The 16,224-nt window shown below is 43.8% G+C and overlaps 1 protein-coding gene across 1 annotated transcript; it reads right to left on the bottom strand.

Annotated features, from left to right (window-relative positions):
- Positions 1–775: 775 nt before the first annotated feature.
- Positions 776–14,903, bottom strand: agmat (agmatinase (putative)). Its single transcript, NM_001077551.1, is given in 7 exon segments — positions 776–1,054; positions 1,451–1,535; positions 9,420–9,599; positions 11,535–11,730; positions 11,807–11,855; positions 11,943–12,145; positions 14,459–14,903. Coding segments are annotated over 7 exon segments (1,101 nt in total). The 5' UTR covers positions 14,773–14,903; the 3' UTR covers positions 776–980.
- Between the last annotated feature and the right edge of the window lie 1,321 nt (positions 14,904–16,224).

Genomic DNA, 16,224 nt, shown 5'->3' with positions numbered 1-16,224 from the left:
AGAATTATACATCGTTTGCCGTTGGAGTTTTCATTCAAGATGTGCTGTGTGACATGCAAAACTTAATCGTAAAAAAACAAACAATTGATTGGACGCATTTTCTACTATGCATTTGATTTGTTTACCTTGTTCTGTTTTATTTAGTGCATTTATTACATGTGCACGGTGTGGGTGAGTTTAATCCACTCTAGTATCAAGTCTTCCATTATCAATAATACTTATTTATTCCAATGGTGTTCAATGAACATTCATTACACTTGATGCAGTATTGATATTGTACTATATTAGCATATTTATTTGTTTGTTGATCATTGAAGATAGTCAGCATTAATAACTCATGCCAGATTTTCATGGCTTGATTATGAACAGTCATTACCTTAATGAACATTCATTACGCTTGATGCAGTGTTGATATTGTACTATATTAGCATTTTTAGTTTGTTTTAGCAATGGAGAATATCTTAAATTTAAGATAGTCAGCACAAATAACTCATGCCAGATTTTCATGGCTTATTTATGAAAAGTCATTACACTTGATGCAGTATTGATATTGTACTATATTAGCTTTCCATCATTTGTTTCATTTAGCAATGCACTGGAGAATATCTTAAATATAAGATAGTCAGCATTAATAAATCATGCCAGATTTTCATGGCTTATTTATGATTAAATGTATTTCATGCGTATGTAACATTAACACTGTACCCATGTGTCAATGTAACCGATTTATGAAAATTGTTCTAAAACTAAATGATTGAATAAATGTGATACTTTATTTCCATAATATTGTGCGGTACGTTTTATTTCATTTCCAACCCTATTTTTTGCAACCCTATTTAAAAAGAAACCTTTTATTTAAAGGTACTGGTTTTTAAAAAAACGTTAATAGTGATTTGTGACCATGAATCATGTACAGATTATAAATTCCACTGTGTATTTACCTGGAATATTTCATGATCATCTTAGAAAAAATAAAGCAATCAATAGTATTTGACTTTGGGAAGGACGCACATCATCTCAAAGAGGAGGTTGGCACCGAGCAAAGCAGTGTTTCCTATGAAGAAACAAAATAAGGCTCAAATTTAGACTAAAAATTAAAGGTATAATCAAATATTCTGCTTGCATGTATTATTTTAAGTGAAGTTTATTTATAAACTAATTTCGAGAGGATCACATGCTTATGATTGCTTGCAGCCGGCCCCGCATTATTCAATTTATGATTCAGCAATCAGACGATTCCTATGCCACTATAAATACTCTACGTTCCATATAACAGTCATCTTCGTTTTCAAGAATCCCCTCTTCCACCTCTACACCTCCTCCTTTTCTATATAGATGGCACGGTAGCCCAGTGGTAAGCACTGTTGTCATAAACTTTTTTTATCAGAGTGTTTATACTGAGGTCTGAATAACCCTTTAACTGGATTATTTACCGAAGAGAATGCATTACCTGTGGTGTCGTAAGGTGGAGAAACTTCAACTAAATCGCAGCCCACAAGATTAAGACCTCGACAGCCTCGGATGATTTCCAGACCCTGGACGCAGATTTCAAAAGACATTATTCTTTAAACAAAACTTGCAAAAGAGCTGAGATGGCGCAAATCAGACACATCTCTAGTTTAAGCATTTTTAAACCAAAGTCAATATTAAACTTTCATTTGCAAAGTCTAAGGGCTGCTCAAACATGAGCCTGAAATCTTGGCTGTTTCCCAATTTTTAAACTTCCTATAGCAGGTGTTTTAACAACAAGCAAGAGAGTGCTTGGGGGCCTGTGAACGTTCGAGGTTACAGAAGTAACCCTTCGTTCCCCGAGGAGGGGAACGGAAGTGCCATGAATGGGAGGATTCGGATCAGAAGCCGCTTATCTGGAGAGTATTGAACGGGCCAATGAATGAAATTAATTGGCAGCGTAAGCTTGCGCAGGTGTGCGACATCTGCAATTATCTCAGCATATAAGCACACCTGAAGCCAGCAGACGCCATCCTTTTAAGCTGAAGAGACTTTCAAACAGCTAAGGGACAGTCATTATGGCGACGGAATATGGCACTTCCGTTCCCCTCCTCGGGGAACGAAGGGTTACTTCTGTAACCTCGAACGTTCCCCTTCGGTTGGGGAACTTCAGTGCCATGAATGGGAGAATATGGAAAGCGCCATAATGACTGCACCTTACCAACACCCCCGATGAGGAGATAGTCAAGCAAGCGTGACGCACCCACATCATGGGGGGCGCGGTCCTCCAACGTGTCCCTGGCCCTAATTTATCCTACTTCAACAGAAGTTTTACGGATTTAGATATATTTTTTGGGAAGTCGTGAGCATCTAGATAATTCTAGGAATACGACAGTACGTTGGGAAGCGTGCAATCCCGATAGGGAGGACGCTGCGGAGGCCATCCGTTACCCAAGGGGGGGATAGATGGCAGAATTTACCTATGGACTAGCCCTAAAAAGGGGGAGTACGCATAGCAAAGAGTGGTTAGCGGAGAGGGAAGACACGGGTCCGCCCAGGGGGGGGACTTAACCGTGGCGGAATAAGCATATGGGATCGCCTAGTGGGGATCACGCATAGCAGGCACCTATACCCAAAACGCGGGCTGACCAGCGGGCAGACCTACAACGTAGTGGGCCAGCAAGTGACTCCTCCGCTGAGTCAGTGCTGGGGGCCACGGAGGAATCTGCAGGGCTCACCTGACGGGGAACTTTACTGACAGATAAAAAAGGCGCACGTACCTCCGTGTTAGGGAGAATGGCGCAGCAAGCGTGTTTCAACACCCTACCGAGTTGTCTCCTCAATCACCAAAGGGTTACCTAATACCCTTGAGGAAACCGGCTCCACTCGCAGATTGTAAAACCTTGCAAATGTGTTGGGTGTCGCCCAGCCCGCAGCTCTACAGATGTCTGTTAGAGAGGCGCCGCGTGCACGCGCCCAAGAGGATGCAACGCTCCGAGTGGAGTGTGCACGTACTCCCGGGGGACACGGCTGACCTCGACTCGAATAAGCGAGTGAAATGGCATCCACAATCCAGTGGGATAATCTTTGTTTCGATACGGCACTTCCCTGCTGCCGACCGCCATAACAGACAAAGAGCTGCTCAGATGATCTAAAATTCTGAGTACGGTCCACATAAATGCGCAGAGCGCGAACTGGACAAAGTAAAGAAAGGGCTGGGTCTGCCTCCTCCGGGGGCAGCGCTTGCAGGTTCACTACCTGAACTCTAAAGGGGGTGGTAGGAACCTTGGGCACATAACCGGGGCGGGGTCTCAGGATAACGTGAGAGTAATCCGGCCCGAATTCCAGGCACGAGTCACTGACCGAAAATGCCTCCAGGTCCCCGACCCTCTTGATGGAGGCCAACGCAACCAGCAGAGCTGTCTTCAGGGACAGAAATCTTAGAGATACTGATTCGAGTGGCTCAAAGGGATCGGATCGCAGACTCGTGAGAACGAGGGCGAGATCCCAAGAGGGCATGAGAGGGGGGCGAGATGGATTAATTCGCCTAGCACCCCTAAGGAACTGGATGACCAGGTTATGCTTTCCCACGGTGCCGCCAGCTACCGCGCTATGATAAGCGGAGATGGCGGCCACGTAAACCTTGAGAGTGGAGGGCGACAGCCTGCTGTCCAACTTCTCTTGAAGGAATGAGAGCACAACACTAATCTGGCAATTTCGGGGGTCTTCTCTGCGAGAGACGCACCATTCAGTGAATAGACTCCACTTCAGGGCGTAGGCGCGCCTCGTGGAGGGGGCTCTAGCCTGAGTGATGGTATTAACCACCGCAGTCGGTAGGTTACCTAAGTCTTCCTCGCGTCTAGGGACCACACGTGGAGGTTCCAAAGATCGGGGCGAGGGTGCCAGATGGTGCCCTGTCCCTGAGAGAGTAGGTCCTCTCTCAAAGGGATCCGCCAGGGGAGGGCCGTCGCGAGGAGTGAGAGCTCTGATATCCAGGTCCGGTTGGGCCAAAGGGGCGCAACTAGCAGAACCTGTTCCTCGTCCTCCCTGACCTTGCACAGAAACTGCGCGAGCAGGCTCACTGGGGGAAACGCATACTTGCGCATGCCCCGAGGCCAGCTGTGGGCCAGTGCATCCGTGCCGAGAGAGCCCTCGGTCAGGGAAAAAAACAACTGGCAGTGAGCGTTCTCGGGGGAAGCAAACAGATCGATCTGGGCCTCCCCGAATCGCGCCCATATCAGCTGAACAGACTCGGGGTGGAGTCTCCATTCTCCAGGGCGTAACAGCTGTCGTGAGAGCGCATCGGCTGCACGATTGAACGTGCCTGGGACGTGAATGGCGCGCAGCGATTTCAGCCGTGGGTGACTCCAGAGGAGCAGACGGCGGGCGAGCTGAGACATGCGGCGAGAGCGCATACCCCCCATGCGGTTGATATACGCCGCCGCCGCCGTACTGTCCGTCCTGACCAGCACGTGTTGCCGCTCCAGCACCGGTAAAAAGCGGTGGAGAGCGAGGAACACTGCCAACAGCTCTAGGCGATTGATATGCCAATGCAGCTGGGCACCCTTCCAGAGGCCCGCAGCCGCATGCCCGCGACACACGGCCCCCCAACCCGTGTTGGAAGCGTCTGTTGAAACAACAACATGGCTGGACGCCTGTCCTAGAGGCACACCGGCCTGTAGGAACGAGGGGTCGTTCCAAGGGCTGAGGGCGCGGCGACACAGCGCAGTAACCGAGACCCGGTGTGTGCCCGCGTGCCATGCGCGTCTGGGGACCCGATCGTGAAGCCAGTGCTGAAGTGGTCTCATATGGAGCAACCCTAGCGGCGTGACGGCGGCTGCGGATGCCATATGCCCCAGGAGCCTCTGAAAGAACTTCAGTGGGACCACTAGTTTGCTGTCGAGCTCCCTCAGACAGTTCAGCAACAGGCGAGCGCGTTCCTCGGAGAGGTGCGCTACCATGGTGATCGAGTCCAGCTCCATCCCGAGAAAAGAAATCCTCTGCACGGGGGCGAGTTTGCTCTTTTCTCGGTTGACCTGAAGCCCCAGTAGGCGGAGATGCCGAAGCACCTCGTCCCTGTGCATAATCAATTGCTCCCGCGAGTGGGCTAAAATCAGCCAGTCGTCGAGATAATTGAGTATGCGAATGCCCGCGAGCCGAAGGGGCGCTAGGGCACCCTCCGCGAGTTTGGTGAAGACCCGCGGAGACAGAGAGAGCCCGAAGGGGAGGACCTTGTACTGCCACGCTCGACCCTCGAACGCAAACCGCAGAAATTGGCGGTGGCGTGGAAGAATGGAGACATGGAAATACGCGTCCTTCAGGTCTATGGCTGCAAACCAATCCCGAGGACGAACGCATTGGAGAATGCGCCTCTGCGTGAGCATTCTGAACGGCAGCTTGTGCAGACAGCGGTTCAAAACGCGCAGATCTAGGATTGGCCGTGACCCACCGCTCTTTTTGGGTACGATGAAGTATGGGCTGTAAAACCCACTCTCCATCTCGGCTGGAGGAACCGGCTCGATTGCACCCTTCACCAGGAGGGCAGCAATCTCCTCTCGCAAGACAGGGGCGGACAGGGGGTTGACCCTGGAGAAATACACGCCCGTAAACTTGGGGGGCCGTTTCGCGAACTGAATCGCGTAACCGAGTCTGATTGTGCGTATGAGCCACCGCGAGGGGCTGGCCCGCGCTAACCAGGCAGGCAGAGCCCTCGCTAATGGAGTCATCGCTACAATCGCTGACGTACCAGCGGTGGGGCAGCGCGGAGTGGGTGTGCTGATCCGGGAAGCACGAGGGTCCCGCGGAAAAGCTGGAGGAGAGCGATTCGCTCTGGCTCCGCACCCTGACTCCGGAGAGGGGGCTGGAGGGCTGAGGGAAGGGAGACCGTCCCCCCAGCGCTCGTGAGCCACTGGCGAAGCACGTAGAGTCTGCGAGCCGGAAGGCAGCGCGTCCCGGACTGGCAGAACTCGTGCAGTCACATCCGGGGAAGGGAAAAAGTGCTCTTTTACTGATGTTTTGGTGGCACTGAAAAGTACCGTTGTTATCGGGGCCCCGCCCTCCAGCGGGGAAAGAGCAAGTTTCCTCTTCTCCGGATGGCCTGTCTCAGGGACGCTTCGCGGTCCGTTTACCGGACTTAACGGCGCCCTGGGCAGGAGGGGCTGCCTGCTTTCGAGGTGAACGCCGCGCCCGCTTGGCCGGAGGCGCAGGCGGGGGCGGGGCAGCACTCGTTGGCGGGCGCCCTCGGCGAGGAACAGCGGAGGTGGATGGCTCGGCGGGCGGAGCGGGCTTACGGCCACGCCGATAGATGACATTGCCCATCGCATCCGACTGCTCTTTCACCGCCTTGAATTCCTGGGTGAATTCACCGACGGTGTCGCCGAACAGGCCAGCCTGGGATATGGGCGAGTCAAGAAAGCGAACTGTCAACGTCGCGCATATCGGCCAGGTTTAGCCAGAGGTGGCGTTCCTGAACCACAAGTGTGGACATCGTCCTCCCCAGCGCACACGCGGCGGACTTAGTAGTCCGAAGAGCATAGTCGGTCGCGGTGCGCAGCTCATGTAATAAGCTTGGGTTGGACCCGCCCTCGTGCAGCTCGGCCAGCGCCTGCGCTTGGTAGCGCTGGTAGGTGGCCATCGCGTGCAAAGCAGAAGCAGCCTGGCCCGCAGCCTTATAAGCTCTGGCTCCGAGGGAGGCAGACAACCTACAGGCTTTGGACGGGAGGCGGGGCAAACCCCGCCACGTAGAGGCGCCGCGCGGACAAAGATTGACCGCGATAGCGCGCTCCACTGACGGGATCGCCTCATACCCCCTGGCAGCTCCGCCGTCAAGGGCGGTGAGGGCGGAGGCACTCGCAGCACGGGCAGAGAAAGGTGCCCTCCAGGACTGCGTGAGCCTACTGTGCACTTCCGGGAAGAAGGGGACGAGAGGCTTCGAAGGCTTCGCCTTCTGGTCCTCTACGTAGCACCCATCTAGTCGGTCCGGCCGCGGAGCTGGGGGATAAACCATCTCCAACCCCACGGCCGAAGCAGCCCGGGAAAGCACGGCTAACATGTCCGCTTCAGGATCCGATTTGACAGCGCTCACCTGCCCGGAGGGGGCGAGCGGGTCCGGATCTTCGTCGGACAGTGAAAGCCCACCCTCCGATGCCGCGGAGGACATCTGATCTCCGGTGTCAGCGAGTGTGAGAGCTACCATCTGGTTAGACGGATCACTCTCACCACCCGAAGCTTGGATGGAGCGCCGTGAGGAGCGAGAGGTCCGCGAGCCCGTGGGCGGCGGATTAGCTCCCGCTGAAACCCTCAGATCTGCCCGAGCGCCCGCTGCTTTTTTAGAACAGGAGGCAACTGGGGTGGCTCGCTCTCTTGCGAAAGTTAGCCGCGATCTTAGCTGTGCAACGGTCATGGCATCGCAATGACGACATGAACCGCCCGCGAGCACCGCATTAACATGCTGGACCCCCAAACATGCAATGCAGTGATCGTGTCCATCATCCGGAGACAGGAAACCCCCGCATCCAGAAACGCACAGTCGGAGCGCCATCCTGAAAAGGACGTGCTGCACGACTGTGTTGCTCTTTTAGGAAAGTTGCAACTATACGCACCGCTCTGGAGGACCGGACCCAAAGAACCGCAGGCAAGGGAGTAACCCAGCTCGACCGTCTGCCACCGCGAAGACCCACTCTGGACCGGGAGACACGCTCGTTCGCTCTGAAGTGCTGATCAGCAAGAGGAACCCTCATCGACTCACTCAGAAAGGATCTGAAGCGAAAAGGATGGCGTCTGCTGGCTTCAGGTGTGCTTATATGCTGAGATAATTGCAGATGTCGCACACCTGCGCAAGCTTACGCTGCCAATTAATTTCATTCATTGGCCCGTTCAATACTCTCCAGATAAGCGGCTTCTGATCCGAATCCTCCCATTCATGGCACTGAAGTTCCCCAACCGAAGGGGAACTAAAAATATATTGTGTATTATTATTATTATTATTTATTTATTAATAAAAAAAGAAATATATTAAAATTATATATTACAATTATACAATTACATTAGTATAAAAATGTACATTAGTAAAAATTATCATACAAATAACTGTATTAATGTAATAGAATAATTATATACAACTGGTACAAAATAGTTAAAGAATTAAATACAAAAATTATTACATAAAATTCTAATGAATATCCAAATTGTGACTACAAAAAATCAACTTTATTCAAAAACTTAATAAATAAATGGAAAATGGATTAAAATGAAAAATAAAAGGTTAATATAATAATACATTTTTAAAAAATAAGTTGATGTGTGAATGAATAATGAACAAACAAACAAAATAGTAAATAATAAATAACAGAAATATAGACCTTTTTCTTGGAACGCAAAATTACCCATTATGCTTTGCGTGTATGCGCAAGGAGAATGCGAAGAACTTCCGGTCGGCAGCTGATGCGTGTAAACAGTCACATTTGGACAGCTTTGAAACGATAGTTTTAATCTATTTTACCAGCTTTTATCCTCTTTGAACTAATACTGTTGTCCATCAGCACCATCTCCTGGACTGATCATTTAAAGAAATGCGATCTAATAGGAAGGAAAACAGCTGCTGTGAGGCATTTTCCCCTCGTTGTCAGACGGCATCTTCTGCAGTTAAAATGAAGCCTTGTCATCGCTAAAGTCAACATTTTCTCTTTATTTCAAATATATAACCAGCCCAAACAAATGTAGTTCACCAAAATGTTTGACACACACACGTAGCCTGTACTGTGCCACTGACACACTGATTTAATAACTGTGACAGTGAAAATATAGGCTAGTGTCATTTTGGAATGACAGAATAACACAAACCGTGGTGAATACAACACACGAAATAAAACACAAACGGCTCGCGATTAGAATGAACAGCAAATCAGCCAGCAGAGGATCAATAACAGACTTTTATTGGTAATTTTTGTAAATTGCACGACTTTCATACCTGTTAAGTTTCATGCCAGTACTCTGGTTTGCTCTCTCTCTCTCTCTCTCTCTCTCTCTTTCTCTGTGTGTGTGTGTGTGCGTGTGTGTCTTAAAGAGCCACTGAGCTAACAGCTGACAGGCCGGGAACGCACACACACACTGTATTCTGTATTTCTGATGGCAGACATGTGAACTAGGAGAACGTTTTTCTCGTATTTCTGACGCGCTTGAACCACATGTGACAGATTATAACGGCTTTAACAGACACACTTCTAAGTTGTGTGTCACAAAAACACTCTGTTATCCATTAAAAACGTCATAGAAACCCATTTTCGGAGCGCAAATTATTAGTTGTACACGCTGTAAACGGAAGTTTTTAGCATTCTACCGGAAGACGCTGGTCGCTATGGCGCCCTCCATGCAGCAGCCATGAAAAAGGTCTATAATTTGAAAATAAAGTAAATAATGCAAATTAATTGATCCTGCATTATAATCCTAAATTATAACTTGGTTAATCCTACCTGAATGGGTGTGAGACCAGCAATCTCAGGTGTTCCTGTGCCCGGAGCAAACGCAGGGTCCAGACTGTCAATGTCAAAGCTCAGATAGACTGGACCGCTTCCCATCTGAGAGCGAACCTCCTCCATCAGCGGGACCAGAGATTTGTGCCAACACTCCACAGCTTCCACCACACGGAAACCCTGAAAACATCAACAATTATTTAAGAGGTGTGGTGAAAAATCTTTCTTAAAATGCATCGCTATCTTGAAGAGTTTCTAAACTTAGTTTTTAAGCTGACATTTAGCTTTTAGCTGTTAAAACTAGCCTAGAGTACCATATGCTGTTAAAAACTAACCTAGAGCATTGTCTGCTCTTAAAAACTAGCCTAGAGCGTCATCTGCTATTAAAAACTAGCCTAGATAGAAAACAAACTTTATTGTTTCTTGTGCCTGAATGCAATAAACTCACCTTACACAGTAACAAATGTTTAAAATGTTTTTCACCTGATAAACTGTAAAAATAATGGGAAAAATATGCGGTAAAATACCGGCAGCTGTGGTTGCAAGAACTTCACCGTAAAATGTAAGGTTACAATGTGCAGCACAGAATACTTTTTGATAAACTGTAAATTTTATAATTGAAAACTTTGTTTGTTTACAGCAAAGTTCTGTTAAATAAAACAGATGTATTGTGATTTCCTTTAAAAATAGCAGCTGTGAATGTAAATTCCTTTACAGTAAACTACTATTCATAAAAAATATACCGTAAACCTATCTACATTCTATTTCTGTAATAAACATAATACAACTGTATGAAATATAACAGTATTTTATTGTAATGTTCAGTTTTACGAAAAATCACCGACAGCTGTAGTTGCCAGAACTTTATAGTAAAAAATATGGTAAAAAAAACAAAAGACATTACAGCGGTTTGCCACAGATTTTACAACAGTTAAGTTACGAAAATTGCTAAACTAATAAATACAATCTACAGTAAATCAAGCAAAAACTATCAATATTAATAAAGCACATTGAATTGCCACGGTGTATGAAATGTGCTATATAAATAAACTTGCCTTGCCTAAAAAAAATTCACCACTAAATACACACCATGACTGACTAGACTCAGAATGTTAAAGGGCACCTAGGGTGAAAAATCTACTTTTCAAGCTGTTTGGACATACATGTGTGTAAGTATAGTGTATATACTGTCATATTGGGGTGAAATAAACACACCCAGTCCTTTTTTTTTTAATTTAACAACAAAAAAACGGTGGACCAATTGGAGCGGTTTTCAGATCGACCGCAACTTTACGTAGGAGTGCGGTCCCCCCGCCCACCAATATTGATTGACAGCTGCACGCATTAACATGTCTCCGTACTATTGCATATACTCATATCGACAAGACAGGACGAGCGCAAAGCAACCAGGAATAAAAGGTTTGTTTCAGTTTGCTAGAATCATCAATCATCATCAGACGTGATCAAGAGTGAGTTTTACAAGTTTAACATGTTTTAAAACGTGTGCACGTGTGTAATGAAGTACAGCCATTCACTTCAGATTCACTTTATCAGCACAGCAGCTTGTCTCTCTCACTGTCTCTGTGTGTGTGTCTGCGCTATGTATGTGTGTGTCTGTTTGTCTACGCTATGTATGTGTGTGTGTGTGTGTGTCGCGCTACGTGTCTGTGCTATGTGTTTGTGTGAGTGTGTCTCTGTGTCTACGCTATGTATTTGCGTGTGTGTGTGCGTGAACTCATTGTTGTTGGTAAAGTTCTTACTGTAGTATTTCTCAAAAACGTTAAAATCTGCTTCCTGAGGCAGACAAGGGCGTGTTGAGGCTTGTTGCTGACAGGCACGTGGGATTGGTGGGCGGGGATGACTCGCCTTAAAGGCCCAGTGCAAAAAAAACAGCAACAACCTTTTCCCAGCTATAATACAGACATTTCAAACAGCTATAATACTCTGATGGGTGTTTTGAGCTGAAACTTTACAGACACATTCTGGGGACACAAAAGACTTATAATAAATATGAAAGAAGGGGTAACCTATGTGCCCTTTAAGACTGACCAATCAAAGTCAAGTATGTCAGAAAGATGCGTATGAGTGTGTTTATTGGTGAAAGCATGATGATACCTGTCCTCGGCTCCACTCATAATTATCTGGAGAATAACCGGATCCTCTGAGCCCGATCTGGGCAACCCTCTTGCAGTCCAGAAGACCCTCATCCACACAGCGTCTGAAAGGCGTCCCGTGACCAATCTTCTCCCCCAGAATCATGTCACTAGTGTCCGCATGGGCATCCACATGAATCAGGCCTACCGGACCATGTCTGAACAGCAGAAACAACAGCATTTCAGACTGAATACAAGTTAATAAAGCAAACAAAAGGCCTTTCGTGAAAAAACCTCTCAGCAACAGCTTGAAGGATCGGGTATGCAATGGTATGATCTCCTCCTAGAAATCCAAGATGAGTGGAAAAGGAGATTCAGCGTATGCATATTAAGAAAAGACGGAAACCTTTAATATCTGTGCAGTTCTCACCCAGGGTTAGTGGGATGCAGCCGGTGGCCACGATTTTACGGTAAGCCTCCTGTATTTTTTTGCAGGTGTCCTTCAGGTCAAAGAGGTTGACGTTAATGTCACCGATATCTGCCACTTTGATTGATTCATATGGAGCTGCTCTCGTCCAGCCACAGTATGCCCTGATCATAGCAGATTCTGCCCTGATGTGTCTCGGTCCAAACCTAATAAAGGTATTAGAATTCATTAATGCTCCATACAGAATATTTATTTATTCATTTATTTATGAATGAGAGAGAGAGAGAGAGAGAGAGAGAGAGAGAGAGGTCATGAACATTTAATCACAAACGATTTATATGATTAATAACATTCTGTGGTGAACATTTTAAACATTTCTGGAAGAAAATAGCCGACTAATTTTATAACCAGCATTTTATGAATTCTTCTTAGTCAGTTTTATTTTACACTTCTATAATGCACAAATGTTCAGGTTTATTGGAAAATCTAAATAAAATACATGAAATAAAACTAATGGCTTTTCTTTCATTGATAAATATAATAAATGTATTTAAATTAACTATATTTAGTAAATACAGCATATTACACAACATCAACATACGCACACACATATATACACATCCATTAAATATGACATTGTGTAACAACAACCATATAGAAAAACATTATTATTATTATATATTATTATAAAATATAATTAATCATATATGTATATGTAATATACATATTGCAATGTTATTCATTCATTAATTTTCTTTTCGGCTTAGTCCCTTTATTAATCTGGGGTCGCCACAGCGGAATGAACCGCCAACTTATCCAGCATATGTTTTACACAGCGGATGCCCTTCCAGCTGCAACCCATCACTGGGACAATTGCAATATTATATTACTCATATATTCATTATTTTGAATATATTTTTTCATTATAATTTGTGGTTTAAAAAGACTTTATTGCACTTGAAGGCAAGAGCGGATTTAACCAATAAGCAAGGTAAGCTGTCGCTGTCACACTGCAAATAATGCTTTTCTTACTTAGAATTTTTGTCTTGTTTATAGTCCAAATATCTAAAAATTCTTATATCAAGAAACATTTTCTAGGCAAACAAAACATAATGACTTGCCTTGCCCTGCCAAAATACAAGCAAAATAATCTGCCAATGGGGTAAGCAAAATAATCTTGTTTTTCTTTTTGACGTAAGATTAGATTTCTTACCCCATTGGCAGATTATTTTCTTGTTTTAAGAAAAAAAAACTCACTTCAATTTGGCATATTATTTCTTAAAACAAGACAATATGTTTTGCTTGTCTAGAAAATTCTTCTGGATTTAAGAATTTTTAGATATTTTTTACTAGAAACAAGACAAACAAATCTAAGTAAGAAAAGTCTTTTTTTGCAGTGCAGGACATCTGGGGGCCCCCAATAAATATTAATTATACATATAAACTATTTATAACACAAGTTTCTATCATATTTTGTATAGTGAGAGTCAAATAAATATTTTTTTAAACAATTAAATGTTATTTAATATACAATAAAATATATTATTATAATAATAACATAATATTATGTAATAATAATATTCGGAAAAAACACCACCCTCAATCATGAAGCAGTCGTGCAGTTAAACAAAAAAAAATTTTTTTTAATTATTTTTAGTTATACATTAATTTTAAGACATCTAATTATTTAAAATGTGAAGTTTACATTGAGATAAAATGACGCAGAAAAGATTAAGTGATTTAAAACAGCAAAATAACTAAAAATTTTTAAAAAGTAAGGGTGCATTTCAGGACTTGGGGCCCCATGCTGGAGTTGCTTATATCACTAAATCCCCCCCTGTTTGAAGGACATTCTCATTTCAGAACTTATTCAAATTAATCTAGTTTATGGGCCTCAAACTGGATTCCTGGAGGACCGGAGCTTGACTCAGTTTTGCTCCAACCCTAATCAAGCACAGCTGATGCAACTAAATCAAGGTGTTCAAGACTCTTGAACACTCATTATTGAAATCAGCTGTTTGATTGGAGAAAAACGATGCAGAGCAGCGGCCCTCCAGGAATCTAATTAAAGTCCAATAGTTGAATCATTTTATAACTAACATTTTGTAATCTACATAGTTTAAAATAATGTTTCAAGAGTTCAGATGCAAAAAAAATTACATAAGTAAAAAATGTGAAAAAAATTAACAAAGAAATGCTAAAAAAAGAAGCTAATTTTAGAAGAAAATTTCAGATGGCACTTGGTTTTTGCATCTGAACTCTTCTGCATAATTATAGGCTATTGGTTTATCACAAAATTATACATAACTCATAATTGTAATAATTCTATTAAAACTACAGTAGTCAACACTTTAAGTAAATCAAAAAGTAGTTTCTTGTCTTGGGACTAGAGTAGGTGTTGTTTAATAGATTTAGGATAACTTTGATGAAAAGTGAGTATCTACTATTTCCAATGTTGACTATTGTAGTCTAATTTCGTCTAATTGTAGTCAGCATTCTTTTGCTCTGTGCGGTGTTACCGTGCACCGGGCCGGTTGGACGTTCCGGTGTCAATAGGAACCCCGACAAACGCCGCGTCCAGTCCGTCCGCGGTTTCCTGAAATGGCAGTTTGCACATAGTCGCGATTCCGCTGACCCGAGCCACAAACTCCGCGCTCGGCGGAACATTGAAGCCTTTCCCGGACATCGGCCGTCTGAAAGACACATTTACACTGCTCTGATCTCCGTCAAGCTTTGCACATTTTCCCAGTCTCTGCGAAGCGCATGCTTTCAAACCCTGAGATCCAGCAAACAGCGCACGACTTTTATTAGCGATTCTGATCGAGGAAAACATGTTAAAGCAAACTCTTGCAGCAACTGGAGAAAACAAGAACGCAGAAAACAAGTTTGACAAACGTGTTAAACGCAAAGTTTTATCTGCAAGTGCCAGTCTTGGAAGTGAACTTTAGCCACAGGCGTGAAGAGAGGCTGGACTTTATGTGCTGTTTGCAGTCACTCTGCATTAGTAGCCTACAGAAGAGCAAGTATGTACTCTGCATCTCTTGTAGCCTAATAGTATAGTGTTTGGGGTGATTAGTTAAAGGGACAGTTCACCACAAAAAAATAAATAAATAAAAATTAATTAAATAAATAAATAATAATAATAATAATATTTTAATTTACTCTCTTTTTCAGACATCCAAGATATAGGCACCTTTTTTCCTCAGCAGTTTAAAGAAATATTTTGCTGACACCATGGTCTTTCCATTTTTGCAAGTCAATATTTATACAGTGGGGAAAATAAACATTGAACACGTCATGCTTTTCCGATAATATTTCTAAAGGAGCTTTTGACATGGAATTGAACCAGATTTTGATATTGCTCAGGTGTGAGTTTTTTACAGACTTCAACAGTGTAAAAATCTTGATGGTTCTTTGGGTCTCGTCTATCAAATCTGATCTTTATATTGTGTTTTCTATTGGGTTCAAGTCAGGTGATTGGCTGAGCCTTTCTACAGCTTGACTTTCTTTCTCTGAAAGCATTTGAGTGTTATTGGCTGTGTTTTGGATCATTGTCTTGCTGAAATGTCCACCCTGGTTTATTTTTCTTCATCCTAATAATGTAGATGTTGGATTGAAGCAGATAATGTTAATTTACAATGGCGAAGGGCAGAGGGTTGCTGAAGAACTACTGAGATTTCAGCTGCTGTCTGGTCTTTCACTGAATTTCTACACCTTCCTTTCTTCATGTGTTCAATACTTTTTCCCTGTGTCATTTGATTTAATTACACATAACTCCATTTGTAAACGAATTAGATTAGTTTTCTTTGCATATATGGATTTCTTTGGCTGTTACCAACATTTTGGGAAAATTTCATCAATGGCACCTTCAGAAATATGCTTTCTGAGAAAAATTATGACGTGATCAATAATTATTTTCCCTGCTGCAGTGCTCAGCATAAATCCATTTTGAAAATGTATAATTTTTTTTCCATTTCACAGTACATAGGTAATATATTTTGCAGCATTTCAACAAAAGATTTTTTAACAGATATATTTATTTAAATAATATTTTAGTCACCAAACATCTTTAGAAATAGAATATATATTGCAATAAAAAAAACTACATGGTAATAATAATAAATAGCTAAAAATACCAAATTTCAACACCATTTTACACATTTTATTTTTTGTATCTCTTGATTTTTCCTCTTTTCCAAATTATTATTTAATTTAATTTTTATTTTTTATTTGAGGTGGAGTTAATATTCGATCAATTAGCTCCAGATTTGGCTTCAGTACTGAC

The sequence above is a fragment of the Danio rerio genome, chromosome 23 (genome assembly GCF_049306965.1).
Source record: "Danio rerio strain Tuebingen ecotype United States chromosome 23, GRCz12tu, whole genome shotgun sequence".
Taxonomy (NCBI): Eukaryota; Metazoa; Chordata; class Actinopteri; order Cypriniformes; family Danionidae; genus Danio; species Danio rerio.
Note: the sequence above shows the minus strand (reverse complement) of the source record. Positions and strands in the feature narration are given on the sequence as shown.